Raw genomic sequence first — 26,917 nt, 5'->3', positions numbered from 1 at the left:
CACGCAGCCTCCCCGTGAGATGAAGATTGGGCAAGCTGTACCTATCCTAAAGGATTCGGCTAAAAAAACCCGATGGGGCAGTTCTACTGCCACAAGGGGTGGAAAGCGACTGGGGGCACCCAAAATCAAACTCGTGGCTTAGTTTCGCATTTCTGAAAATCTGACTTCTTGGGCAAGCTCAGGAGTCCTGGTTGTACGGGTCACAGGTTGGGCTGCTAACTGCGAGGTCAACAGTTCAAACCCATCAGCCGCTGCACAAGCGAAAGGCACGCCTTTCTGCTGCTGTAAAGATTCACACAGTGGCAGTGTTGTTTTGGTTTGGGGCGACATCTGAAGGGGATAAAAGGAGGGGACCTACACCTCTGACAATCGGGGCACCCCAACAGCTGAGCGTCTGGAGGAGATCTCGGGCTGGGATCCGAGACCAGCTGCGCACGGCCTGGGGAGGCTGCCCTGGGCACTTGCCGCCTCTGCCGCCAAACCAGGCCGAGGAAGCTCTTGGAACACGCGTGTACAGGGGCCGGGGGGCAGTCGGGGGCCTGGCGCAGGAAGGAGGGCGGCGGGAAGCGCTGGGTCGCCCTACCCGAAGCCCCTCTCCCCGGGGCCGGCGCACCGCAGCGCTCAGGGCCCGGTGTGGAACTCTGGTGCGACTGCGGTCCGAGAAGCCCGGAAGCTGGCAGGAGGCGCTCCCTGTTCATACCTGTGGTCCTTCGGGCGGCGCCCGGACTCCTCGCCCTGCGGCCCGGCAGCTCCCGCGCGAGCGAGTCGGCCATCGGGGTGCCGTCGACTGAGGCGGGCCCGGCGCCGGCGCCGGCGACGCTCTCCGACGCCCCGCCTCCCCGGCGTACGCGGGGCGGGGCCAGGGCGGCGTGCGCGGCCCCGGGAAGCGGAGGAGGGGACTGAGGCCCCGCGGCGGCTGGGCGGGTAAGTGCACGCCCCGGGGGTCCCGGCGGCCGGATCGCGGCGGGTCGCGCGGCTCCGAGGGCCCGGCTCTGCGGGCCGACCGGGCCACGCCACGGAGCGGGCCTAGGGCCGGGGCGAGCCGAAAGCGGGAGAAATGGCTTCCCTGGGTGCCGCCCGCGCGAGCGCTGCGGTTTGCTGTGCCCACGGGCGCGCCGCGGACCCGCGCCCCTGCTGCGGGGCCCTAGGCGTGGGCTCTCCTGCGGGGCCGGGATGCCGGCGTCCCGAGAGGTTCGCGGCCCTGGGTTGATGATCACTTTGTAACCCCTGGAGAGCCGTGTCCCCCCCACTACGTGAGGCGGAGCGCATCCGAGCCTTCGTTCTCCTTCCAAGAGTTAATCGAGCTGCGCTCAAATTATTGTCAAACGGGACATTAAAAAAGAAACATCCTTTAGAACTTTGACTTCAAGGCTCGCCCTTGGGAACTCGCCCCCCCAAATTCACCGTGAGGAGAAAGCCTTGGTCTTTTTTTTTTTTTTTTTTTTTTTGAGAAAGCCTTTCTCAGTACTTCATATTTACCCAACCTCTTGGGGGAGTGCTCAGAAGTTTTCGTTTGTTTCTACTCTACTTGGGCATTTTTAAAACAATGCTCCTTTTAAAATACAGCAGGAAAGGAAGATGCAACAACTTAAACAAAACGCGGCTTGGGGGGAAGTTGACAGCAAATTCATTTCCCCCTCAATAATGTATACACCTTTGGGGGGGCATTTAGATGCAGTGACCTCAGGTAACATACAGCACTCCTCCGCACCTCTCGCACCCCTCCTGGGTTCCCGCTTTCTTGTTCATCCTGCTTCCTTGCCCCTCCCGCCTGTCTTCCTGTAACTTTGATTTGGGCGAATGTTTGCCCATTTGGTCTCAAACAGGTTGACTGTTAGGAGACCAGGCCTGGGGGATAATACTTCCTTTCTAAACCAGGCTTGTTGAGTGTTTAGAAGGTGTTTTGAAGGGCTATAGTTTCAGGATTTCCACTCGTTTCTTATCGGGGTTTTAAAAGTAATTATTTTGGGGTCTACGTTTTTCTGACATTTTGCTAGTTTCTTTCATTTTGATCCTGATCGGAGGGGGCCTAGTAGTAGGCCGGGGCACCATCTAGTTCTTTTGGTGTCGGATTAGTGGAGACTGCTGTTCTAAGGTTGGTGAGTCCTTTGGACTAATTGTTTCTTTTGAGTCTTGGGTTTTCTTCAATAATTGCATCTTAGGTAGCCACTTACAAGCCGTTAGAATCCTAGGGGCTACTCACCAAAGTAGATTGTAGAACCTTTGTGTGTGTGTGTGTGTGTGTGTGTGTGTGTGTGTGTGTGTGTGTGTGTGTGTGTGTGTGTGTGTGTGTAGACTATGTTTTACCAATTGACCTACAGGTCTACCCCCACCCCCATGGTTCCAAACCCTGATCAGTTCTTTTTGGTTATGACTGAGTTTTGTCTTCTGTATGCTGGACTAGATACATGGATCTGTTTGCAGCACATAGACATGTATGTAGAACTATCTTTTGCAAAACAGGAGGGTAAGTCAAAAGTGTTGCCACTAGGGTTCCAGTTCATACGTGTAGCAGTTTATTCCAACAGAACGTGTTTAAAAATGTCTGCCATCAGTGGATGTTTTCTCAGTGAAACTCTTATCTTAGTCTTACTAGGGTGTCTTCAAAAGAAAGTCCCAACAAAACAGTGGCTTCTAAAGGGATCTACAGGGCTGGGTAAATTTAAGGCAGAGAGTCAGTTCAGAAGGTTATGGTGTCTATTTTGGGGGGATTCCGCAGGGATTCTCTTGATAGATTTTCTGGAAGGACACAAGATGATCATGGGGGCTCATTAAAAGAGTTTTAAGACTGCACTGGTGAAGATAAAGGCCGAGAAGCTTGTGCTGAGGACCTTTCTTCCATCATGACAGTGTATCTGCTCATTTATTGAAGATAGCAAGAGATTTTTATTGACTTCTCTCTCTTCCCAAACTCAAAGGAACCTGAAAAGGAACCTGATTGAGGATGCCCAAACTGCCATTTTAATGTGATGTAAATCAAAGAAGGCAGTTTTTCTGGGAGAGGGGTTACAGAGACAGAAATATTGCCTTTAGACGTATACAGGCCTAGATGGAGGATATATTGAGAAAGAATATCTTCACATTTTGATATTAAAGATTTCTATGATATGTATATGTATATACTCACTCTGGTATACTCGAGTATATTCCACATATGCCATCGCTTTACTGGTCAGCTCACATAGCTATCTATGTATCCACTTGGTAAGTCAGGATTACATATTGTGTCATTTATTTTAGAAGAATTGATTCCAGACTAGTCCAGAAGAGTTGGAGATTTTAAATGCCCCAAATGTCCACCTTTTTTAAGATGCTTTTCTGCTTCAACCCTCCACTCTCGCTCCCTCCCCCCACTCCTTCCATGAGCTTATAGTCCCTCAAGCTTCTGGCTTCTGCATTCACTGCAAAGTCCCACAGAAACAAATGCAACGTTGGGGAAATGGCTTATAGGGTGGTGGGTGCTGCTCAGTCCAAGTCCATAGGTGAGACAGTGGTGAGCCAAATGCAGGGTCCAGTGCCAGAAGCCAAAAATATCCAAATGTCACAGCCGGTCTTCTTGCTTCTACCAAAGCTCAGTCTGGAAATAGAGGTCTGGCTTTCCAGGTGAAGTGATGTGTGATACCTGTATATCTCCAAGGAAAACAAAGGATAGTGTCTTAATTCACACCCTTTACTAAGGTAGAACAAGGGACCAGAACAATGAAATACTGCGTGGCTTAAAATCAGGAAAGGTGTACATCAGGGTTGCATCCTCTCACCATACTTATTCAGTCTGGATACTGAGCAAATAATCAAAGAAGCTGGCTTATGTGAAGAATTCACCACCAGGATTGGAGGGAGGTTTTTTAACAACCCGCATCACTCAGATGACACAACCTTGCTTGCTTTTCTAAGTGAGGAAGACTTGAAGCACTTGCTGATGAAGATCACGGATGCTGCCTTCAGTATGAATTACAACTCAATGTAAAAAGACCAAAATCCTCACAACTGGACCAAATAGTAGCATGGTAAATGGTGATCAGGTTGAAGTTGGCAAGGGTTTTGTCTTACTTGGATCCTAAACCAGTGCCCATGTAAAGAGATGAGAAGATGCATTGCATTAGGTAAGTCTGCTGCACAAGACCTCGGAAGAGTATTGAAGAGCACGGATGTTGCTTTGGGGACTAAGGTGTCCCTGACCCAAGCCATGGTATTTACTTCAATTGCTTCAAATTCCTGTGAGTTTGGACATTGAATAAGGAAGGCAGTAGCAGAGTTGATGCATTTGGATTGTGGTTCTGGAGAAGAATATCGAAAGTACCATGGACTGCTGAAAGGATAAACCTATCTGTGTTGGAAGAAGCACAGCCAGAGTGCTCCTTAGATGGGAAGGGTGGCCAGACTTTGTCTCACATGCTTTGGATGTGTTGTCAGGAGAAACCAGTCCCTGGAAAAGGGCATCATACTTGGTAAAGTAGAGGGCAGTGAAAGAGGGGCCGCAACAAGATGGACAGACACAGTGCCTGCAACAGTGGGCTCGGGCATAGAAGCAATGGTGAGGATGGCACGGGGACGGGCAGTGTTTCGTTCTGTTTTGCATAGGATCCCTCAGGGTTGGCACCTAACAACAACTAAAGTAGAGGTGAAGATGCCCCCAAAGGAAACAAAGGTCGTGGCTTGGTTTACATCCTTGGTTCAGGTCTTAAGCCCATCCTCATCCTGTCCATTAGTAGATTAGAGAATGCCCTCTAAAATGGGACCATCGGCATTTGGAGTCCAGAATGATGACTAGAAGGGGCATATTAATTGACTAATTCACATGTGATTGTATTCACAATTGTATGCAACATGTTAATAAACTTAAATAATTTTTGAAGAAACTAACTTTTAATAACATTTTCAGCTTTAAAACTTGCGATTTAAAATTTGGTTTTGCTAGTAATGCATTACAAGAACATAGACCTTCAAACAGTGCAATGTAGTATCAGTGATAGGTAACAATGTATTTGCTACTTTTCAGCACTGAGAGGAGAGGTAAACACTAGAAATGGCTGTGGAAGAGCTTCAGTCCATAATAAAGAGATGTGTAAGTATTTTTTCCTTTGTCATTACATCTGAGGTCACTCAAATGCATATCTTCTTTAATCTTTGCTTTTTTCTGCTGTAAGTAACACGAGGGTCTGCAGGCAGAGTAAATTCTTTCTCTGAGTGACATGTTTATCTAACTAGCCTTTAGAATTTTAATACTGATCCCTTTCAGAGATGTCTTTGATAAAGTGGATTTCAAGATCACTTGTTAAAAGTATTTATTATGGTCATCCTAATTTCTACACATGTGGAATTTATAAGAATTCAAGCAGATTTCTCTTTTTTCAGAGCTAAATCAAGTAATCATTGTACTGAATTTTTATTTGTGCATGTGTGTTTGTTTCTGCTAGCAAATCCTAGAAGAAGAAGACTTTAAAGAAGAAGATTTTGGTCTATTTCAGTTAGCTGGCCAAAAGTGTATAGATGAGGGGCATATAGACCAGCTGTTGGAAATTATTCAAAATGAAAAGAACAGGGTAAGTGTTATCTTTGTGTGTACTTTATGTTACTGGGAAGAGAAAACCATACGCTGGTAGTATTTATTAATTTATTAATCACACATCTAAGCAATTAGAACAAAGGAGAGTAGGAAAATATGGAGTAGACCCCCCCCCCAGAATTTTGCATATTTATGTCTTTAAGTTTACAGACTGGTGGAATAGATAAATATGTGAGCTATTAACAACAAGGAGACAGTAGTATAGGTAGGCTTTTAAAAGATTGTGGAAAAACTGCATGAAAAGATAATGGCATTTTTCTACTAATTTTTTTGTATCGCCCTTAAATAAGTAAAGCTCTTTTGTAGGAACAGGACTTACCTATGATTTTAGAGGACCCAACAGTGGCTTTGAAATCTTGAATTGACATGGAAAAATAGAAACCTCAGAAAGTTACATATTCATTTTAGGTCACCAGAAAATTCTCTTACTTCAGCAAAATGTGTTTGGAAAGCCAACTTTTTTTTTCATTAAATCACTTTATCGTGGACTTGTACAACTCATATCACAATCTACACATATATCCATTGTGTCAAGCACTTTTGTACATTTGTTTTCCTCATCCTCAAAACATTTGCTTTCTACTTGAGCCCCTGGTATTCACTCCTCATTTTTTCCTTTTCCTCCTTGCTTCCCCTCTCCCCCATGAACCCTTGATAATTTATAAATTATTATTATTTTGTTATATCTTACACTGTCCAATGTCTCTCTTCATCCACTTCTCCGCTGTCCATCCCCTAGAGCGGAGGTTATATGTATATCCTTGTAATCAGTTCCCCCTTTCTCCCTCACCTTCCTTCCACCCTTCTGGTATCGCCTCCCTCACCACTGGTCCTGAGAGTTTCATCTGTTCTGGATTCCCTGTGTTTCCAATTCCTATCTGTACTGGTGTACATCCTCCCGTCCAGCCAGATTTGAAAGGTAGAATTGGGATCATGATAGTGGGGTGGGGGTGGAGAAGCATTTAGGAACTAGAGGAAAGTTGTATGTTTCATCGTTGCTACATCATACATACCCTGAGTGGCTCATCTCCTCCCCATGGCCCTTCTTCAAGGGGATGTCCAAATGCCCACAGATGGGCCCTGGGTGCCCACTCTGCACTCCCCCTCATTTACAAGGCTATGATTTTTTTTGGTCTTTGATACCTGATCCCTTCGACGCCTCGTGATCTTACAGGCTGGTGTGCTTTTTCCATCTGGGTTTTGTTGTTTCTCAGCTAGATGGCCACTTGTTTATTTTCAAGCCTTTAAGACTTCAGATGCTATATCTTTTGATAGCCAGGCACCATCAGCTTTCGTCACCACATTTGCTTATGTACTCATTGTCTTCAGTGATCGTGCCAGGAAGGTGAGCATCTCAGACTGCTGAATTGTTAGAACAAAGTGTTCTTGTGTTGAGGGAGTACTTGAGTAGGGGCCCACTGTCCATCTGTTTCCTTAATACTAAACCTATAAATATATGTACATAGATCTATTTCCCCCTCATCATATAGAATATATATTAACATCTGTATATGCCTGTATTTAGATCTCTGTAAATGCCCTTTGCCTCCTAGTTCTTTCTTCTATTTCTTTGTACTTTCCTCTGGTCACACTATCATGTTCAGCCTTCATTTGAATTTCAGGAATTCCTGTCGGTTACATTGTCCTTGATCCAGCCCTTCCAGACCTCCGACACCCTCCTTGCCACTGATTTTGGATCACTTGTACCCACATCTATCCCTGGCATTCCCTGGGGACTTCATTGCTCTGATCCCCCTGCTGCTCTACTGGACGCCCCAGTGTCTGGGGAAAGCCAACTTTTAAGCAAAGCACTATTTTGTATATATACATAGAAGCAGAAGGAACTCTGGGGGCGTGCTGGTAAGGGGCTCAGCTGCTAAACTAAAGGTTGGATAGACCCCACCAGCCACTCAGTGCTGTGGCAGCTTGCTTCTGTAAAGCTGACAGCGTTGGAAGCCTCATGGGGCAATTCTCTGTCCTGTAGAGTCACTATTGGAGCCCCGGTGGTGCAGTCGTAACTCATTGGGCTGGGCTGCTAACTTTAATATCAGCAGTTTGAAACCACCAGTCCATCTACAGAAGAAAGATGAGGCTTTCTACTCCCATAATGAGTTACAGTCTTGGAAACCCACAGAAGCAGTTCTCCCCTGTCCTATAGGGTTGCTATGAGTCAGTCTTGACTCTATGGCAGTGATTTTTTTTTTTTTTTAGGGTCACAAGGAGAATTGACTCAACAGCAACAGGTTTGCTATAGACTATCATTCAGCTGAGGTAATCCGAGAAATCCCTTTTCTCAGTGGAAATGGATCTTGTTTGTGGATTAGGGACACCTTTTTCTGGGGTGCAGTACTTGAGACTAACTCCCAAATTTGGCATCTTTGGTCTCCTTGTGATGATAAGGACCCTGAGGTTCTAACCTACCCAGCGGCACTGTGAAAGGAAGGCCCGGTGATCTGCTTTTCTAACGATTACAGCCAAGAAAACCAGTGGGTCGGTTCTACTCTAAAGCATGGGCCACCATGATCCGTACTGACGCAATGCCACCAGAGTCAAGATTTCTTTTACTGCTTTTTCTTAGGAATTCAAGAAAAAGCATCATTTTTGACAATTTTTTTACATTAATTGGGATTGATTTTTTTAGGAACTTTCTCTTTTTTCATTTATAATACTTTTGATTTATATGAACCATTTCTTTTTGAGTGTCACAATCTAGTCAAGGTACCTCTGCTTCTTTACAGGGCACCTTGAGTGGATTTAGGACTTCCTAAAACTCTGTGATCATAATCTGTTAATCAGCAGTTCAGGGCTTGCCCCCAACTTTCTTCCTTTTTTAGCAAAATGAGGACATTTTGTTTAATATGTAGTAATTGTTTTTTTTATCTGTGTTTAAGGTATATTTGTAGCCCCAAATAAAGTAAATTTTGAGCTGTTGTTTTAACCCTTCTTAATTTCACTTATTGAGCATTTACTTTATGCCAAATCCCCTTTTAAGTGCTCTGCATCTATGAGTTCATTAGCCTCTCCAGAATCCAAACCCACTCTGGAAATAAGGAAAGGGGCTGGCTGGGCAGCCTGGTGTTAGAGGCCTAACTGCTCTGCTTTACTTCCCGTTCACACCATGTAAGCACTTGCTCACATGTTCGGAGTTGAATTGGAAGGGTCTGATTGCTTTTGGGGATGAGAGAGGGTAAGATAGAGAGAGAGAGAGAGAGAGAGAGAGAGAGAGAGAGAGAGAGAGAGATCTTTATTGCTAACCCAGGCCTATATATCTTTGGCAGGCAGTCACAAGCCCACTAATTACAGGTAAAGACCTACGTCACAGGAAAGGGTTGCTCTATAGGTTATACAGAAATGAGAGGGGGACAATCTAGGGACATACACGCAATAGGAAGATGAGGGATTGGGGGTATACATGTGACAAAATGGGCAGATCCTAGATTCAGGATGGCAGCTTAGCTTTGAATGTCACCAGCCAGTTTTGACCTGTTCCCTGTATCAGTATCAGTAGGGTGTAAACTCCACCTACGGGAAACAAATCAATGACTGCATACCGAGAAGTAGCCCATTGTCCTTAACAGCAGGGAGCATGTCTCTTAAGCTTCTGAACTCCCCCTATATGCTAGCAAAAAGCCCCTAATGTTTGGCATGTCTTTGGGGGAGACAAAGCTGGGGAAAAGTCTCTATAATCCCACAGTTGCTTTTGCATAAGTGCGTTATTTTTAGCGTGCTTCTAAACCGCTAATGTGTGGCTTATCCTCAATAGCTTCAAATCACCAGTGTATTGTTGGCGCTGACAATATTTAAAACTGACCCCAACTTGATTTTTTTAGGAAGTGACACTACCTTAATTAAGATTTACTGTTGGTCTGCTTTGTGTATGTTTTTCTTTAAAATGCCCTATGACTAATGTGTCCCAAGGCACTGTAGTATAGTAGTCACTTTTGTGGGGACAGTCAGTCTTAGGCATGGTAGGAAGGTTGGCCTTTTCCGGTAGTAGCCCCTCCTACCAGGAGCCCTGGCTACCAAAACTGCCTCCAGAGTAGACGTTGGTACTGCCCTGTGGGCAGGGTCCAAATCGCCCCTGGTGGAGAAGCTTGGGGGAAGTGGGAAAAGCATGGATCAGTGGGTCTGGATGTAGGAGTTCTGGTGGCATAGTGCTTATTCATTGGGCTGCAGACTGCAAACCTACCAGGTGCTCCTCGGGAGAAAGGTGAGGCTCTCACCTGTGATGATTTACGGTGTCAGAAGCCCTTTACAGGGTCATGATGAGTGGTACTGGATTTGGATGTTTGTGGAGGTTTTTTGGTTTGGCTTTAGAGTTATATGTACTTTGGTGTAAATTCTGGCTAGGCAGCATTTTTGGACACGGGATGTGTCATTCACAGCCAGCTTGGATGTTCGCCTCTGTAAGCTGGGAAAATAACTGTCCCTGATAGGCTTGTGAGCACTAAATGGGGAGGCTTGTGAGTAGTCAGCGAGTGTGTAGTTCCCTTGCCCAGAACGCTTCACCATCTGCCTTCCTCCCAAACCAAAGCTGTGAGGCCTCTAGATACTGTCTGGTTACCACCGAAGCCTGCGTGTCTCTGGGATTTCTATTAGTGTTAATTATTCAGAGAATCACGACATGCAAGTAGACCTATAGAAAGGAAGTAAGGGCTTAATTGGAAAAGTAGAGTCCTCTGGGAACCATGGTAGTTAAATTTTAAAAGCTTGTATAGGGTTATTTAATAAGTAATAGTGGGTTAAATGTTTAATAATTTAAAAGAATTAATAACCTTACAACGTAATATATTCCTCAGTAGTAAAGACCTAAATATTAATCTCAAGCCACATAGAAAATAGAAGAAAACAACAGGACATCAGCTAGGCTAGGGACATTTGGCAATGTCTTTTAAGGAGTCTAGTGGTAGAGTGGTTATGAATTGGGCTGCTAACTGCGAGGTCAGCAGTTCTAAACCACCAGCCACTCTTCGGGAGAAAGACAGGTCTCGAAAATTCTTGAGGTTATTCTGCCCTATCCTGTGGAGTCCCTGTGAGTGGGAATCACATGCAGTTGCTCACGTTGAGTCCCTTCCTCGTTTTCACTGCCCTGTCCATAGATAGCTTGATGTCCTCCTGCAGGGACTGGTCTCTCCTGACAGCATGTCCAAAGCATGCAGGATGAGGTCTTATTATCCTTACCGCTGAGGAGCATTCTGGCCGTACTTCTTCCCAGACAGACTCGTCTGGCCTTTTAGCCGTCAGAGATACTGTCAACATTCTTCTCCCGCACTATACTTCAAATGCATCAATTCTTCTCTGTCCTCCTTATTCAGAGTCCAACATGCATATGAAGCAATGGAAAATACCATGGCTTTGGTCAATGATAGTTTCCCATCATTCTGGAAACCAGAAGTCTGAATTTGAGATCTCAGCAGGGCCGAGCTCTCTGAAAGGCTGTAGGGAAAGGTCATTTCCAGCTTCTGTTAGCCCAGATAGCCCTTGACTCGCCTCTCGTCACATGGACCATCTTCCATCTAGAACTGTCTCAATGTCTGGTATCTTTTGTACAAGGACACTAGTCATTGATTTCTGGTAACCCTGGTGGTGGTTACGCGTTGGGCTGCAGTCTACATGGTCAGCAGTTTGAAACCATGAGCAGCTCTGAGGGAGAAAGACTGAACTTTCTACTCCTGTAAACAGTTAAAATCTCAGCAACCCACAGGGGGTCACTGTGAGTCAGCACTGACTCACTGGCAGTGAGTTTGGTGTGGTTTGAGTCATTGGTTTAGCAGCCCTGGTGGGGGGGTATGCATTGGGCTGCTAATTGCAAGGGAAGCAGTTCAAAACCATCAACTTAAAGGCTTGGCACTCCCGTATAGAGTTACCCACAGGGCCCATTTTACTCTGCCCTACAGAGTCACTATGAGCTGGAAATGGATGGCAGTGAATTTGAGACATTGGGTTAGGGCCCGCCCCATTCCAGTGATACATACCTCATGTTGCTAATTGCATACACAAAGATCCTATTTCTACACAAAGTCATATTTGCTGGAATATGATAATGCTTCAACATCTCATAATATTTCATCATCTCTTTTGGGGGCACACAATTCAACCCATACTAGCAGCCAGTACAGGAAAGTCGTGGTAAAGGTGCCGTTCCAGTGGGAGTGGTTTCAGCTCCAGCGGGAGGAGCACACTGGGAAAGCCCCACAGATGGCCGCGTGGGCTTCACTCTGAGCATGTTTTTTCCAGCTCATCGTCTGGAATATGGGCTGGAACCTTGTTGGTCCTGTTGTTCGCTGCCTCTTATGGAATGATAAGGAAGAAGATAAAAAGAAAGATTATTTTCTGATGCTTGATTTATTGGTAAAGGTAAGTTAATGAAACAAGGTCCTCCACAACACACAGAGGTACTTTATAATTCTCTTTAATGTTCAGAGCTTTACTGCCTGTTTGGGAAGAACGCAGTTAGCTCAGGAAACATGCTCTTCTGAGAAAAGGCCCGAGCCTTTGTGATTGGATGAGTGTTTACATTTCAGTGTTTCCCAAATTTCCTCAGTATAAAAATGACCTAGTCTCATCTCAGACCCACTGATTCTGAGAGAGACAGGGGAAACTATTTCCAAGAAGGGATATCTGCTCAATGTGAAGTTATTGTTTAAATGTGAAATTCAAGGGGGCGTAATCCAAGGCCCTAGTTGTGTATTGGAAGCATTCAGACTAGCATTGCATTTCATTGTTGGGTGTAATCTCTAAAACGATATCAGGAACTCACACTGAGCGTGATCACCATCAAGTAGGCCCCGTGAGTGGAGACTGTCATCGTGTGACTGGCAGCCTTAGCAGTCAGTATGTAATGCTGAGAATGATAGATTCTGAGGAAAAACGTAAGAAGCTACCAGGAGGTCACTGCAAGCCCACGGAATAAACGAGGGAGCTTCAGGAAGTCCGTGGAACAACTTCACTTCTCTATAAACTGCGGAAGTCCCTCCCCATGTATACTTGGAAGTGTTTGATAAGGAAGCATTTAGCTCCAACTAGATACTAGTTACTAATTGTGAGGATTTTTTAGAGAAATGGCAGGTGAGTTGTTAGGTATGGCCAGTGAGAAGGCAGGGAAAAGCTTTCTCTCTTACGAGATTATCTAGACTAGTGCTCTCCACCTTGACAGTGTGGGGGCGGGGCTCCACCAGCTCACCCCCTGGGACCCTCCAGCAGCCTTCAGAGGAGACAGAGAGGGTCAAGTCCAAGGAAGCCTCTCCACTGGTGATAGGCTCGCCCCTCCCCTAGCCAGGAAGTTAAGCGCCCGCACTGCCCTGGCCACCAAGACCCCTTGACTTGCTCTGATGTAACGGCTGCACACTGTGTGCTGCGCTCACGGATTTCTTTCCCTTTTTAATTGTAACGTGTTTTATTGTGAAGCAAATATAATTATATCTTCTGGGTATGTGCTTGCTTTTGAAAATAGTAATCATGTGGCTTTAAATACAACTTGTATTAAACAGGTTCAATTGTGAATATTTTTATAGTTATGTAACCCAAAGGAATTATTGTTGGGTTTGCTTGAACTGATTGAAGAGCCCTCTGGAAAACAGATATCACAAATTATTCTTCTTCTGCTTCCACCACTACACACAGGTACTGAGGATTTTGATCATTTGAATATTGCTCTTGTGTGTGCAACTAACTAGCCTTGACTTTTACCCCAAAACATCAACACTACACCAAAGTAATTATCGAATGCTCCGCTTAAACTGATGATAGTCACGCGAGTTGAATCTGCCAGTGTGCGGAAAGAGGGCAGTGCTCAGATAGACATTACTGGGGTCAGTGCTGCCTGACTACTGTGTAACGAGCCAGAAGACAGGTGACGTGTACTAGAAGTGGTAGGGCCTGGCACAGAGCAGACAGCTAGTGTATCCATCACCGAACACGTGCCATGACTGCAGGGACGAGAGTCAGAAAAGAACAAATGTCACAGCTTTTAAACAATTTCCTAACCTTCCTGCCTATGACCTATACTTAGCATTTCTCTCTAAACGTGCTTAACGGATTACCTCAGTGGGGAGCAGGGGCGTCTCCCTGTGGTGGTTTTGTAGCTCGAAGAACAGCACAGGGCAGGACTTCACTCTGCTTCTGCATTGGGGATGGGATGGGGAATGGCAAAATGGTTTTACTGAGGAGTAAAACCAGGAAGTGGAATGATCAGCTCCACAATATACCACATATACTCGTGTATAAGCCGGTTTTTTTTCAGCACATTTTAATGCAGTTTTTGTGGTAAAATTAGGTGCCTCGGCTGATACTCGGCTTATGCTCAAGTATACACAGTAGGTAAGTAAAGTACACCTTGTCAACCAAGGCAGTCAGTGCTTACTCCATGGGTCGGGGCTACGTTTTCAACTCATGACCGCTATAAAACTTAGCGAGGAGCCCTAAGTTAGGCTGTTAGCCACAAGGTTAGCAGTTCAAATCCACCAGCAATTCTGCGGGAGAACGATGAGGCATTCTACTTCCGTAAGGATTTACAATTTTTGAAACCCACAGGGGCAGTTCCACTCTGTCCTGTAGGGTCTCAGTAGGGTCGCCATGAGTCAGAATGGTCTCGATGGTAATGAGTTTGGTTTGGGATAAAATTTAGCATCTAATGGAGGGACGTAGCATCAGAAGTTAAATTGTTTTAAATAGGAGTGTCCATTGTTGTAAACGTCAAGGTTTTCTGGACAGGAAACCTGGTACTGTTCTCATTTGGGCAGTGCTTTATAGTTTATAAGGCACTGTCTTATAGTGTGTCTCCTCTCAAATGAAAAAAAACTATTTCTGTTAAGTATGTAACATGTTACAAATGTACCTAAGCAAGATTTCACGGCATCTGTTGTATTGTGCCACAATCAGACGATGCTCCCTTATTTTGCATACCAAGAAGTAAAACCACAGCCGGCTAAGCCCTGGTGGGCCATTGTGGTTGTGGAGTGGTTACGGGAGGGTGGGCATTTGCTAGATTTCTTGTGCCGTGCCTAGTGTTCCTGGTGAAGCCACCTCAAGTGACAACTTGATCTCTGTTTCAGTGATTCAGAAACTTCATAACAACAAAACGTACTCAGTTGGCCTGGCATTGTCTACCCTCTGGAACCAGCTCTCTCTCCTTCCTGTCCCGTATTTGAAAGAACAAATACAGACAGATGAATATGGCCTCTGCCAGTGTTGCAAAGCCTTGATCGATTTCACGAAGCCTTTTGTGGACGAAGTCACCCAGGCCAAAGGAAACTCCGTGGAAAATGACATGCTGAAAGAGGAGTTACTGAAATTGTAAGTGTATTTGAACTGAAGCAATCGACAGCCAGTTAGGTTAGGTTAGGTTCCTTTTCCTTATTCGTTTGCCAGATAAATGTGAAATAATTTTAAAACAATATGGGATTCAGATGATAAGACAGTGGGTCATTTAATGGGGTACTGGTTTATAAAAGATTGTAGAACCCAAACTGTGCTTTTACTCACAGTCAGTGAATCATGAGAGGGGCCACTGGGTTACATCAGCCACAGGGAATCTAATCTTTCCTGGGGGCAGTGGTTTCCACTCTCCCTGAAAGCCCAGGAAGAAGTCCAGGTGGTTGGACAGCGGACGTAACTGCCCCTAGTGCCGGAGTGCAGACGCAGCGGCAGAGTACTCAGTGGTGTTCGCTCCAGGTGTTACAGGCCAAACCTCACTGTCCATGTGGCTAGTGAGCACTTGCCATGTGGCTAGTTAAAGTTAAGAAGTGCTCACAGTGTAAAATACCCACTGGATTTTTTTTCTTTAATACTCACTGGATTTTGAGGACTTACTGTTTTTTTCTAAAGTAAAATAACTCAAGGCGCATACTGATTGATATTGCAGTGATAGGATTTAGGATGGTGAGGGGCATACTTTGGACATACTATCAGGAAAGACCGGTTCCTGGAAAAGCCATTATGCTTGATAAAGTCGAGGGCCAGCAAACGAAGACCTTCAACGAGCGACTGCACAGTGAGCCGGGCATAGCAGTTGTGAGGACGGCTCTGGGCCAGGCAGTGCTTCCTTCCGCTGTGGCTGTGCACGGGGCTGCTAGGAGGGGAAGCCACCCTGACGGCTCCTGACAGCCGCCATCGCCGTGGTCCTAGAGTCTTACGTTTTCACTCTGAAGACTAAAGGAGCATTGTCAGCTTTCTGCTTTGTCAGGTTAGGACTTTTTAAAAAACAGCGTGCCAGCCATCTCCATGTCTAACAGAAAAGACATTTCATGGAAAGTAGGAATCACTGAGTAAAGTTTAGGATTCTGAGTTACAAAAAGCCTGTATGAAAATACTCTGTCTCAACTTTTTTCTCGAACAAGCAAAATCTACATGAGGGAACACTGGTCCTAAGAGAAACTTTCAGAAACCATTGATATATCCCCCAAATGGTGGAGACGTGCCCCCTTGAGTCAGCGGGTGGTCTGGTGCTCTCTCCAGAATTGTTGCTGCTAGTTTGCTCCATTTCCTCTGAACTAAGTGCCTTGTACTTAGAAAAATACTATACTGTATTCAGAGTTTTTTCTTATGCTCTAGTTGTTTCAAAAGCTTGAAATACCCTTTGCTGACAGCACAATTCCACGAACAGCTAGAAGAAGGTGGAAGTGATCCTCTGAGGTGTTTTGCATCTGAAATAATAGTAAGTACTGTTCATTTAATTCACTATGGAATCTGCTGTACTCTACTGTATCTGCTTCCGTACTGCAGGCAAGGGATGGATTTAACTGAGAAGGTTGGAATCAAAGAGGTTGGAGCCTGGTTGGTGTCTCTTGGGAATGAAAGAGAGGTGCTGGGAGCCTGATGTATAAAAAGTGGTAGGGATGAAGAAAGGGCAGGCTTGAGAACTTCATAGCAAGTAATGTTTGGTGATGGATTTGGAGGAACAATAAAAAAAGAGGACTACGGTTTTCTGTACTTGGGTATCTGGACAGAGATGGAGAATATAAAGAAAGAAGTTTGTGCTTCTAAACATTTGTTTTTATTAGGACATTCAGGAAAATGGAATAATATAACAGATCCTCGCATTCTCTGTGTCAGCGTTTTACCAGCATTTTGCCAATCTTGTTTATCCATCCTCTTTCTCACTGTATTATTTTATGGCAAGCCCTGAAAAAAAGGAATTTTCTCCATAAATTCTTGCATGTAATTATCTAACTGAAGAAGGATTTCTTTTCTAACATCTCGATGATGCCGTTGTGACACCTACCAAGATCAATACTGATTCCTTTCTCTGTATCAAATGCCCCGTCAAAGCAGGGTTTTTAGGAAGGAGTGAAGGGCATGTGGGTGGTCAGTGTGAGAAGACAAAAGGGCTCAGGCCTGCGTCCTCGAGCATGCAGCACTTCAGGCGAGTTCATCAGGGAGTCAGTCCCTAACGAGAGACCAATCCATATTTCTGTGTGATTTTCTGCAGCAGTACTCAGCTGCTTGTATACAGAAGGAGAGGAGTGGATTTGACTCATTATTCAAAGCTGACGTTTTTCCGGACCATTATAGTTGTGGTTAGTTGCCATCAAGTCGATTCAAACCTCTGGTGACCCTCGTGTGCACTAAGAGCCGTCCCATAGGGTTTGTGAGGTGGTGACCTTTTGCAAGCAGATTGCCAGGTGGGTTCACAGCGCCAGCCTTCACGCTGGTAGTCAGGTGCTTAACTGCCTGCACTACTCAGGGACTCTGCGTCCCCTCCCCGCCTGTTCCCTTGCTACACAGATGTAGTTACATTCTGGTGGTTTGGGTGGCCGATTGTGTGCGGTCCAAGATTGGTAGGAAAGGAAGGGAGGTTATGATGGGATGGCCAGATGAGGCTGAAATAGAGAGATCAGAGGACTGGCAAAATAGAGAGAAGTTGGGAAGTAAGTCAGAAGATGGGCTAGCAGAGGTTCCAGTCCCTCATCCGGAAGAGCTCCATCCGGCCGAGAGCCAGGATAAGATGAGGTGCTGAAAGAGAACAGAAGTACAGGTCACCAGAAAACAAGAACATGAGAATCCTCATGAGCACTCAACTTTTCAGAGAACCAAAACAGGAGTTGGAGCTGAGAGAAAGGTTGTGAGCAGACACCAGAATCTTCAGCAAATAAGCCGAACTGATCAGGAGATGGGTATGAGACAGAGATAAAGACGGGCAGATAGAGGGCAGTGTGGCATCTCTCTCGGAGGGAAATGTGCTTTTGTTGGAAGGTGTAGGAAGAGCCAAGCTAATACTGAGCCTCTGGCTCGGCCACCTGGCCCACAGCTGCCTGGCTGGCCCACAGCATGTGGGGTGTGAGAATGAGCAACGCCCTTCCACAGCGAGGCTCTGAATCAACGCGGTTTAATGATAGCAGTGAGGTCGAGCAGAGTAGAAAGAGCTGACGGTGGGAAAGCCCAGGCAGTCAAGAAGTACAGGTGGCAGCCTTCCCCGCCTTGGCACAGTTGGTTTGGTCCCAGAGCTGCTTGGATGCCCTGAGGGTTGTAGCATAGGTTCATTTCTGGAAGAGCAGGCCTTGTTCTGAGGTTTGAGCAATTGCAGAGCAATTGCAGGGCTGCTGAATGGTGTGTGGGTCGTGAAGTCCCCAAGTTGGACACAGTTAGACCCCACACTTCTAGAACAGCATGTAGAACTTAGATGTAATGGATTTTATAAACTGCTTCCCTCCTCTGGAACTAACACGAGCATAAGCATACAGTCTGCTTTTCCATGATTCCATTTTCTGTTCCAAAATGACCAATGGAGACATCTGGGATTAGCAGATTTTAACTCCCTGAATGTGGTGCAGTGATTACATGTTGGGTTGGTAACGGCAAGGTCAGCAGTTTGAAACCACCATCCTCTTCCAGGGAGAAAGACAGGGCTTTCTACTCCTGTGAAGAGTTACACTCTTGGAAATGCACAGGGGCACTTCTGCCCTGTCCTTTAGAGTCGGCATGGACTCTGGCAGTGAGGGCTTTTTTCTGTTTATAGCTAGCAGTCAGGCCATGGGACTATCAGTAAAATTCATTTGTGTATGCCTTTAATCAAGATTCTGAATTACAGACCAAAGTGATTTAGAAACAACCTGAGAGATAAACGCTTATGGAAAATATGGTTTGGTTGTTGGCCTTTGTATTAGTTTTCTCTTGCTGCGTAATTCCCACAGATGTAGCAGCTTAAGAAGGAACTCTGGTGGCACAGTGAGTTTTGCCTTGGACTGCTAACGACAGGGTTGGCAGTTCAACTCAGTAGGCCCTCAGCTGGAGGAAGATGAGGCATTTTACTCCTGTAAAGATTGACAGCCTTGGAAACCCACAGGGGCAGGTCCATTTTGTCCTACAGGGTCACTAAGAGTCACAGTCAACTCAATGCCAGTGAGTTTGATTTTTGTTTTGTTTTAGCCATTTAATAGCAATACACTTTTGTTATCTCATAGTTTTAATTAGTTAGACTATTCAATAAGTTCTATGTTCAAGGTTGCAGCAGGTATTGGCTGGCTCTGTGGTCTCATCAGGGGCTTAAGTAGGGAAAGATCCCCTTCCAAGCCCCTTCAGATTGTTAGCAAAATTTATCTTGTTGTGGCAGGAAGACTAAAGGCCAGATTTTCTTGCCAGTTGTGGCTGGGGGTTGTCCTCAGGCCTAGAAGTGACCTCTGGCCCTTCACTATGTAACCCTCTCCATAACAGACCGTCGTCCACCATGGGATCGAGGCCGACTCCCAGCAACCTGGTAGGACAAAGTAGGCCTGTCCCTGTGGGTCTCTGCGACGAACTTGTTAGTGTTTTTTTAATCATTTTATTGGGGGCTCTTCCAGTTCTTATCACAATCCATACATCCATCCATTGTGTCAAGCACATTTGTACATTTGTTGCCATCATCATTCTCAAAACATTTGCTTTCTACTTGACCCTTTGATATTGGGTCCTCATTTTCCCCCTCCTTCACCCTTCCCCCTCCCTCATGAACCCTTGATAATTTGTAAATTATGATTATTTTTGTCATATCTGACACTGTCCGATGCTGAGACAAACTCTTGACGGGCATAGGAAGCCCAGCCTTTCTCCCTCCAACTGACGAGGTTTGCAGCCCAGTGGATACCCACTATTCTCTCAGGGTTCCGAACGAACAGCTTAGTGCTTGAAAGCCAGCAAGGAGGACCCTCTCTCCCAGAAGGTTTGGACCCTCTTTGAAATCATTCCACCAAATTAAGGTAGGCCCATCCAGGATAATCTCCTTCTGAAAAGCTCAGAATTAACTGATTGTGGACCTTAGTGGTGGTAGTTAGGTCCACCGAGTCAGCTCCGACCCATAGCGACTCTATTCAGAACAGAAGGCAACACTGCCTGGTCCTGCACCATCCTCACAAACGTTCCACTGATGCAGCCACTGTGTCGGTCCGTCTCGGCGAGGGCCTTTCTCTTTTTTGCTACGCCTCCGCTTTACCACACATGACATCCTTCTCCAGGGGCTGGTCTCTCCTGACAACCTGTCCAAAGCATGTAAGACCAAGTCTTGCCATCCCTGCCTCTAAGGAGCCCTCTGGCCTTCTCCCAGTACAGATAGCTTTGTCCTTTCGGCCGTCTGAGGGCCTGTCCGAATTCAGCACCACAATGCAAATGCATCGATTCTTCACCCGCCTTCCTCATTCCGTTTCCACCTTTCACATGCACCTGATGCAATGGAGAGTACCATGGCTTGGTCCTCAAAGAAGCATCCTTGCTCTTAATACTCGCAAGAGGTCTTTGTGCAGCAGATTTACCTAATGCAAAGCTCTCTTGATCTCTTGACTGCTACTTCAATGGGCATTGATTTTGGATCCAACTAGGACAAAGTCCTTGACAACTTCACCCTTTCGTCCACTTATCATGATGTTACCAGTTGGTCCTGTTGTGAAAATTTTGGTGTTTCCTTAGATTGAGTTGTAATCCTTACTGAAGGTTACAATCCTTGATCTTCATTAGTGAGTACTTCAAGTTCTCCTCATTTTCAGCAAGCAAACTGTGTCATCTGCATTCTGCAAGTCTTCCTCTAATCCTCATGCCACACATCTGTAAACATTTCTTTTTGTCAGGTAATAGAATCTTGTCAGCGGACAGCATCTCATCGGCGGTACTTCAGCATACAGCACTGCACAGCACCCCGTAGTCAAACAAGGGGATGAGACAAGGCATGGCTGGGAGTGGGCTGCTGCTGGGGTCCCCCTCGGGAGTGTCTGCCAGAGCTGCCGTGCTTCTTTCGCAGGGTTTTTTATCAGCAATTGGAGACCCTTTCTTCAAAATGATTTTGAATTCTGGAAAGAAAAAGCGGATTTGGAGACCTCTTGAGTTTGAGGAAGAAGAAGACAAACAGTTAGCAGACACCATGGCTTCACTGGCATATCTAGTCTTTGTTCAGGGCATCGGTATCGATGAGCTCCCTCTGGTCTTGAGGTAAGAGTTCATGTTGAGTTTATTGTGGTATGCTCAAAAGAGTATTATCGACTCATTTATATGACTTTCTATACATGTATGTATTGACATGCTCAAAGACACCTAGCCCCTAAAGTACTAATGCTACCCGGTGAAACTAACGGTGGGTCTGGGTGTTGAAGTAGGCATCCAGGAGTGTTGGGGACAGTGGTCAGCCAACTGGGCTTGGTTTTGAGCTGTTGGGACCCCCTGGACTAAAAGGAAGGGCACTGATAAGGTACCAGTGAGGTAGTCAAAATGACTGTCTCCGCACTAATGTTAGTGTTGCAGTCCTGTGAGGGCATATCCTGTTAGTCCGAATTATTCTCACACACTAGAACGTGGAGCTGTAAAAGCAGTCTCGCCCTTGAAGCCCTCAGTGGTCCTGTAGCTCTAGGAATAGTCTGACTGCCTTAACGCAACTTGTTCTCATTCACCCACCACCTATTGCTTACTATGCTCCAGGAACACAGAACATTTGGTTTCTTACTCAGATGTGTCATGAACCCTCTTGACCTTGGGCCTGTGTGTGTGCTTGGAACAATCTTTATTTTAAATTTTACTTTCTGAGGAAAGCCTTCCCTCATCACACAATGAAGGTTGAATCTTCCTAGCGTAATTACCTTGAATTTGTCTTTTCCTATAAATTTATTAAAATGTATGTATAGTATGCAATTCATACTGTAACATCTTTTGGATTTTAAGGTGCATGTAGGTCTTAAGTATATTTCTCTGTGGTTATGCTTGTATATAAATATTGCCGTAATGGCTACCATTTCATGGCATAGTGGGTTATGCATTGAACTGCTAACCACAAAGTCAGTGTTTTGAACCTGTTGCTGCTCCTCTAGAGGAAGATGAAGGTGGCGCTCCCATAAAGACTTAAAGTTTCAGAGACAGAAGTGGGCAGTTCTGCCCTGGCCTATAGGGTCACTATGAGTCTGAATCAATTCAATAGCAATGGATTTTTTATTTTGGCTTGTTCGCCATGTATTAAAACATTAATGGCTTTCTGTGCATTTGACATGCATTATCCTTATAATAACTCTTTGAAATAGAGCATTATCTCATCGTACAGATGAAAATAACAGACTTACACGTTATGTTCCAAGATACCGCATGATTAGTGGCAAAGGTGACCGTGTAGCCAGCTCCATGATACCCCACCACCAATATAAGTTCGATATGTATAAAATTGCAGATAATGTGTGCGTGTATGTATTAATATCTTTGTTTTTGTCTTTTCCCCCTATTTTAGTCCTTTATACCTTTTGAAATTTAATATGGGGCACGTGGAAGTCTTCTTGCAAAGGTGAGACCATTCAGATGACTGAGGGAATTAAAGAGTGCCACAACAGCCCGCCCTGGTCAGGAGCGGGGACACGCCTTTCGCCGTGCCAGGCCCTCATCAGTTCACTCATCAAACAAGCACATGGGGACAATAGAGACAGAACATTTTCACCAGAGTCTCTTATTCTCAACCTAAGATATTAAGATACTGTCTTATAATTAATTACTCCTTTGGTTTTCTTGCCATATGTTTTAGAAGTTTCTTTCCTGATTCCAAAGTTGGTACCCGGAAATATCCTTACCCCACTGCATCCTCCCCCACATAAGGAGAGATGGGTCATGAGAGATGTTCATCCCTGCTTCCTGCACCTTTTAACATTCATTTTACTGACAGGGACATCATTCAGTTACAACTTTTCTCAGTTGGGGTGCTAAGAGGCAAGAGTTTCTCTTTTAAAACAATTACAAACTAAGAGCTATACATAATTTTTCAAGACAAAAATTTAAGAATTTTGCAAAAGCATGTCTAAATTATCTCTTGAGATCAGTCAGAGCCATCCTGTAGGCACACTAGTGACAGCTTAGCAATCACATCTCTTTTGCAGGTGAAGGAAGATTTTTAACACACCAAATATCCAGCACCTCAGCCCACAGGCAGAAATTTCCAAAGGGCTCCTGGCAGGACTGGTTATTAACTCTGTAAATATGTGGGAATATGTGTATCTGAAGGACTTTATATTCTTTTTAGTTTCTGGTTATTTATGTGGCAGTGTACCGTGTCCTTATATATTGTTTTTGAATCTACGCTTTATGTTCTTGAAATTCTGAAACTGGTTAGTTAGTTGTTGAAGCAAAAACATAATACTTACCTCTTTCTATGATTAGAAGAACCTGGAAGCTGAAATGGGGAATTCAACACTATACTAGTTAAAATATATTTTTAAGCTTATGATCATTGTTCAAAAACTTAAGATTTAAGGCATATATATATATTACCATTTATATATATATATATATACACCATTTGAACCCTGTCCAATACACCTATATATGCCTTAAATCTTAAGTTTTTAATGAACAATGATCATAAGCTTAAAAATATATTTTAACTAGTGTAATGTTGAATTATTTTTGCATAAAAAGGAACTAAGGAGAATTTACAGAGACATGAACTTCATTTATACCATTTATTAGTTATAATTGATTTCTTTGTATATACTACTAAAGATCTGTTGATTTGATGCCAATAATTAAGCCCCAAGATTTGGAGGTCAATAGCCATTCAAAAGAGAAATCAAATATGGGATAGGATTTACTAAGTACTTTTAACAGAATTTCTTCTTAATGTATGTTAACAGAACTTTTCCTTAATGCTGTGCATAAAGTCTCTGCATTTCAACTTATTTTTCCCTCTAAATGAAGATTCTGAAGCAATTTTAAATGATTTAAAATAATGTTCATAACATTTTAATATTCTCTTCCAGAACAGAAGAGTCTATGTATTCCAAAGGATTGGTAAGCTTTTGGCCTCAATTACAATTTGCAGTTATATCAATAATATAGCTGTTGATGTCAACATGTACAGATCTCTGGATATATTTTAATCTATAGGATCTGTTGGAGAACGGTTTATTAAGAATAGAAGACAACCACTTACCTCACCAGTACTTAGAAATCAAGAGTTTTCTTACTGTGTCTCAGGTAACTAAGATGTTTTGTCTATTTTGAATTGAAGTAAGATCTTTTCCAGGAGTCCTGGTGGCACTGTCCAGTGTTAACCACATGGCCAGTGGTTCAATTCCATGAGCCACTCAGAGGCGAAATTCAGCCCCGAGAGCCCTGCCTCGCGTCACTATGAGTCTCTCTGAGCCCTTTCCCACTCTCATCCGCATGCGCTTTGAAAGATCTAGTGCAGTGCTATCCACTGGAACTTTCTGTGATGGGAGGATTGTTCTCTTACCTGCACTGTGCAGTAAAACAGTCACTATCAGCATTCAGCACTTGAAATGGTTAATTCAATGAAGAGCTGAGATTAGATTTTATTTCATTTAAATGAATGTAAATTTAATTATAGTTAAATGTGGCTACTGGCTACATTAGTCGACAGCAAAGTGTGTAATGGGAAACATCACTTTCTTTTCTAACAGTGTTCACTTTGCAGATAAATCTCCATAAATCAAATCCTGAGGGTCCATTTGAAGGATGTGTTGACTCATTACAAGAAAGACTAATTAGCAGTTCACTTGTACCTCCTATGGTTGACTTTGACTAGTACTATTTGTTAATTAGGATATTCAAGTAGGTCTTTGATTTCAATGTAGAAACTGATTTTTCACTACTTAAAAAGCATGACTTTTGTTAATTTTTAAACCTCATTATTTTAAGGAGTGGATTGTTCAACTTTTTCATATTTTCATTTTTATCTACTCTAGATATACTGAAAATTATCATTCACTCTTAAATTCATGCTTTGTAACACCCCACTCAGTATCACTTACAAAATTGATCATACCTTCACTTCCTAGAGTCATGACAGTGGATGTATGGCTCAGAGAAAAATTTATTTTTAAATCTCATTTCTCTATAATTTTAATGGCCACCATTATAAATAGTGATGTTTATTTGCAAGCACTATAACAATGTCTAAATTTTGAATTGTTTTATTTCCAGGGTCTAGTGAAAGTAATGACGCTTTGCCCCATTGAGACACTGGTATGTAAATAGTTTGGGAACAAAATGATGACTTACAATGAGAAATCGAATAAATACTTTTTATTCATTTTATGTAATAATGTATGTTTCATTTTAGAGGAGAAAGGGTTTAGCTATGCTGCAGCTGTATATTAACAAGTTGGCTTCGCAAGGGAAATACACATTATTTAGGTATGTATGTATCAAGCACATTGCTAACTGTCTAGTTGATTAAAAGCTAAATTCGTGCCATGTGATTTTTTTCCAGGGTATAGTATTTCAGTATGACTTAGCTGCAATACAACTCTAATTAAAAACCAATTGCTATTGAGTTGGTTCTAACTCATGACCACTCCCTGTGGGTGTCCATGTAGAGTTTTCAGAAGTAGATTGACCCTTTCTTCAAAGGAGGACTCTAGGTAAACATAAGCCTCTAACCCAGAGGTTCTCAACCTATGGGTCTCAACCCCTTTGGGGGTCAAACGACCCTCTCACAGGGGTCGCCCGATTCATAACAGTAGCAAAATGACAGTTATGAAGTAGCAACGAAAATAATTTTATGGCTGGGAGTCACCACCACATGAGGAGCTGGATGGAAGGGTCGCAGCCTGAGCAAGCTGGAGAGCCACTGCTCCAGCCTTTCGAGTCGTTGAATGAGCTAACGTTGCACCACCCAGAGTCCACAACTTTATTTGGATGTCTCATTAAGTTCTCTTATTCACAATATGTAGAACAGGGTTAAACAAATGTTAAGGATACACACATGCACATGCATACGCACAATGAATACAAGTATGTGTTTTAATTCAGTTACTTGAAATACTCTGAAATTATATTGGACTTACACGATTAAACAGACTGATAAGATCCCTAGCACTTTATTCACGTATAAACGAAAGCTCTGGAGTTATAACTTTGACAGGCCATTCACGCTAAGTTAATAGCAGAGTTACTGATAATGATAGATGAGTGGGGAAAGACTGGAGCTACTCTGTTGGGGCTAGCAAACTTTCTATGAGGGGCTAGCTAGTAAACACTTTCTTATAGGCTATATGCTCTCTGTTGTAACTGCTCACTTTTGCAGCAGAAGTTGCCACAGTGTGGCTACGTCATAATTGAACTTTATAAAACCAGTCAGTAGGTTGTAGTTGGTCTGCAGGCCTGAGCTTGTGACTACTGTTGTAAGTAATAAAATGAATTTAAACAGTAAGGGTGCTAAAAAGTCTACTTTTGAGATGAGCCAGGATTAGTACCCTTTATCCTGTCTTTTCTTCATTACTACTGATAGAGCAGGTTCATAAGGTCTCAGTTTGACTCTTAGGTTTCCTTGTTCTGCTCTGTCTAGAGCTCCACAAAAAAAGGTGGGTATTTTGTTGTTTTGTCATTTCCCGTCCCCCCCCCCCCCCAAGCTAATCCTATCTAGTTTTCTCTCTGCAATTAAACTGGTCTAGCCAGCACTAGTATACTTCCATAGGAAACAATTTGGAGAGGTTTTAGGCTACGCTGCTAGTGTCCTTGTCTCGTTAATAACTACAACTCAAACCAAGCTCATTACCATCCAGTAATTGATTCTGACTAAGAGCGATCCTATACCACTAGATGTACAAAGAAATTCAAATTTAGTTTAATAGAAACATCTTGTTGGAAAATCGAGTTGTAAATAGAATTTGTTATTAGTTAAGTGGCAGTAGTAAATAGAAAACTTTGTAATTCAGGATTTTATATTCCTAATAATACATAACCCAAACTTTTACCATCATTTAATTGTAGTACTATCTTGGGTAATTCCAAATGTATAATTTTGCTTTCAAGGTGCTTATTGAATACAAGCAGTCATTCAGGAGTAGAAGCCTTCATTATTCAAAATATCAAAAATCAAATCGATGTGTCATTAAAGGTAAGGGAAAGTATGCTAAGGTATCCATTAGCAATTTATTTTATTTAGTTGGATATGTTTAT

The 26,917-nt window shown here is 43.8% G+C and overlaps 2 protein-coding genes across 4 annotated transcripts in view; one reads left to right on the top strand and one right to left on the bottom strand.

Moving 5' to 3' along the window:
• Nucleotides 1-829, bottom strand: part of RPAP2 (RNA polymerase II associated protein 2) — a 98,730-nt gene extending 97,901 nt beyond the window's left edge. For both annotated transcript variants that reach the window (XM_075558412.1, XM_075558404.1), the window contains exon 1: nucleotides 701-829. In XM_075558412.1, the coding sequence (XP_075414527.1) occupies nucleotides 701-773 (73 nt within the window). In that variant the 5' untranslated portion in view covers nucleotides 774-829. The remainder of the gene's footprint in view (nucleotides 1-700) is intronic.
• Nucleotides 788-26,917, top strand: part of GLMN (glomulin, FKBP associated protein) — a 37,403-nt gene continuing 11,273 nt past the window's right edge. For both annotated transcript variants that reach the window (XR_012786120.1, XM_075558419.1), the window contains exons 1-14: nucleotides 788-924; nucleotides 5,000-5,065; nucleotides 5,418-5,543; nucleotides 11,804-11,923; nucleotides 13,081-13,189; nucleotides 14,620-14,860; nucleotides 16,118-16,220; nucleotides 20,772-20,959; nucleotides 22,236-22,289; nucleotides 23,752-23,782; nucleotides 23,879-23,968; nucleotides 24,938-24,979; nucleotides 25,077-25,150; nucleotides 26,771-26,855. Coding sequence is in view for 1 of the 2 variants with exons in the window: in XM_075558419.1 (XP_075414534.1) it covers nucleotides 5,027-5,065; nucleotides 5,418-5,543; nucleotides 11,804-11,923; nucleotides 13,081-13,189; nucleotides 14,620-14,860; nucleotides 16,118-16,220; nucleotides 20,772-20,959; nucleotides 22,236-22,289; nucleotides 23,752-23,782; nucleotides 23,879-23,968; nucleotides 24,938-24,979; nucleotides 25,077-25,150; nucleotides 26,771-26,855 (1,302 nt within the window). In the remaining variant the exon portion in view is untranslated. The remainder of the gene's footprint in view (nucleotides 925-4,999; nucleotides 5,066-5,417; nucleotides 5,544-11,803; nucleotides 11,924-13,080; nucleotides 13,190-14,619; nucleotides 14,861-16,117; nucleotides 16,221-20,771; nucleotides 20,960-22,235; nucleotides 22,290-23,751; nucleotides 23,783-23,878; nucleotides 23,969-24,937; nucleotides 24,980-25,076; nucleotides 25,151-26,770; nucleotides 26,856-26,917) is intronic.

This window comes from Tenrec ecaudatus, chromosome 1 (genome assembly GCF_050624435.1).
Source record: "Tenrec ecaudatus isolate mTenEca1 chromosome 1, mTenEca1.hap1, whole genome shotgun sequence".
In the NCBI taxonomy this organism is placed as follows: Eukaryota; Metazoa; Chordata; class Mammalia; order Afrosoricida; family Tenrecidae; genus Tenrec; species Tenrec ecaudatus.
The sequence above is the reverse complement of the archived record's forward strand: the minus strand, read 5'-3'. Positions and strand labels throughout refer to the sequence as shown.